The sequence below is a fragment of the Lipotes vexillifer genome, unplaced genomic scaffold (genome assembly GCF_000442215.2).
Source record: "Lipotes vexillifer unplaced genomic scaffold, Lipotes_vexillifer_v1.1 scaffold689, whole genome shotgun sequence".
In the NCBI taxonomy this organism is placed as follows: domain Eukaryota; kingdom Metazoa; phylum Chordata; class Mammalia; order Artiodactyla; family Lipotidae; genus Lipotes; species Lipotes vexillifer.
Window position 1 is genome coordinate 1,486,178 of NW_006772359.1, and position 2,239 is coordinate 1,488,416.

Genomic DNA, 2,239 nt, shown 5'->3' on the forward strand with positions numbered 1-2,239 from the left:
CACGACGCTGTCTTTGTTTTTTAAAAAGCCAGGGCCAACAGTTACAACAGGAGTTAGCCTTGAAGATCGTACTTTCCACTAGCTAGATACCACTGCTCAACGGAAGTAGCCTGGCAACTGCTGCCTCTTGTGTTTCTTTTTGAGAACAGATACAGTATGATTCTTCTACGTACAACCTTTAATTTTGGAGAACCCCAAATGTGCAAGTTATTCCCCAAAACAAGCCATGTTATCAAGAGCACAGACAGACAAACATGGCAGGTTCTTCCAAGCCCCCACTTAATTGGTAATGCATAGAGCACAAGAAGTTCAACAGTAAGCTGCCTGGGTACAACCCTGAAGAGACCAGGCTATTGTCTCAAATGAGTAAAACAGGTCAGGGAAGCAGGAGGAATGTAAACTGGTCCAGCACAGCGCTGCCCTGGGCTAAGAAGGCTCAGTATGGGCAGATCTCCAGATTTTTCAAGAGAAGCTAAGAATTTGGACTTAATAGGTGAAAATTTCCGATTTTTGAAAACTGGAAACTAACCCAAAATTTTAAACACTCAATAGGCCAAGAAATACAGTTTATTGTCAATTTAATACATCTGCATATCCAAGGGTCTTTATCAGGTACAAACAGCACCACCAAAATGAAGCTGGCACTTAAGAGGGAGCCATAGAAGCTGCTCAGGGAAGGTGGAAAAACCAGTTTAACTTCTGAACGCCAACACCAGGAGCCGTTTTCTCAATGGCCACAGGGCAAGAATCCCTCACAGCCTTCTTAGGTTCTCTAGTGGAGAGAAAGAGGATGGACAAAAACAAAGTCTTGCAAATGAAAACAGCAAAATTCAGTCAAATGTCAAAGAGCCTTTTCTAGAAAATTTGGAAACCACCTAAAGGAAAAAATTAAGCTCAAATATAAGCTCTCGTTTAAATTTCACAGATGGGGGACACTTACCTAGATTACTTTGCATGTCCTCTCACATTTCCATAAACCACTTTAACGACTAAATCTCACTCATATTCCCTCATGATTAACAAGCCAACATAAACAATTTTCCACCCACTGGTAACCTCACTAAGATTTGGGGGGGACAGGCTTATCACAAGCACCTTCCTCCCAACACTTGTGTTTTGCAGTATCAATTGAGTATGTCTGTACACTGTATTTTACAAGATTTGTTCAGATGTTTATCCGCCTCCATCTGAGTTAACAGGCCCACGGGTAGAGAAATTTCAAAGTCACTTTACAGGGAATCTGTTTAAACGAATGCTCCAAGAACAGAAGTGGCAATTCCATGCAATGGAAATACTCTAGGTGCCCTAACGTTGGACTTCCAAACCTCATCCACTACCCTCTACCAACAGGAATTCTCAATCCTCCGTGCACTGTTAAGAACCACTTTGGAAGCTTTAAAAAGAGCAACACTCAGACTGCACCCCATCAGGTTTTGATGTAATTGATCCGGAGTTGAGCCCTGGTATCTGTATTTTAAAAGCTCCCCAAATGAGTCTGCTGTGCACCCAGAGTTAAAAACTGCTCCTCTGGAAAACCCCCAACAATGGAGGCTGTTAGATCTCTGGCTTTTGGAGCTCTGACCAGGGCCGTCCTCTTTGCCCTTAGAGGATGACCCTGACCTAGAGCAGGGGTCAGCAAACTTTTCTGTAAAGGATCACTGTCGCCTACTCTTGTTTTCACGACCCTTTAAACACAAACATATAAAAGCATAAATATATAAAAGCCACTCAGCTCGAGAGTTGTACAAACACCGCCTTGGGACAGATTAGGCCCGCGGGCCGCAGTCTGCAGACCCCCTGAACTAGAGAGCTCAAGCTGGAAAGGAAGTCCCAAACGGATACGAATGCTACGAGACCCAGACGGCCCAGCCGCATCCGCCACCCCCGGGTCTCAAGGACCGGCCAGGCCTCGGACTGCGCAACTCAGCATCCGCGGTATCTCAGGACCCAAAAACTGAGCCCGCAAGAAGGGCCACAGCATCCTCAAGCACCTCAGGTCTCCGCCCGGGCCTACGGACGCCGAGGAGGCGCCAGGGCAACCGGATTTCCTCCCACGCTTTCTCTCCTTCCGAAACTCGCGGTGGTCGGCACCCACCGGGCCGGCCGGGTGTTCCCTCCCTGCACTCCCGCCCAGGCCTCGCCACGCACAGCCGCTGCCGCGCTCGCCCGGTGACTCAGCACTCCGCGGCCGCGCGCGGCTGTCGGCTCTAAGGACGCCGCACGGCCGAGGACCCGGGGG

At 48.3% G+C, this 2,239-nt stretch overlaps 1 protein-coding gene across 2 annotated transcripts in view; it reads right to left on the reverse strand.

The window, feature by feature from the left end:
• SOD1 (superoxide dismutase 1) overlaps positions 1 to 2,239 on the reverse strand; it is a 7,666-nt gene that overhangs the window by 5,149 nt on the left and 278 nt on the right. The window contains exon 2 of one of the 2 annotated variants that reach the window (XM_007447421.1): positions 1,521 to 1,527. The exons of the other annotated variant lie outside the window; for it this stretch is intronic. Coding sequence (XP_007447483.1) covers positions 1,521 to 1,527 — 7 coding nt within the window. The remainder of the gene's footprint in view (positions 1 to 1,520; positions 1,528 to 2,239) is intronic. 2 annotated transcript variants of the gene reach the window in all.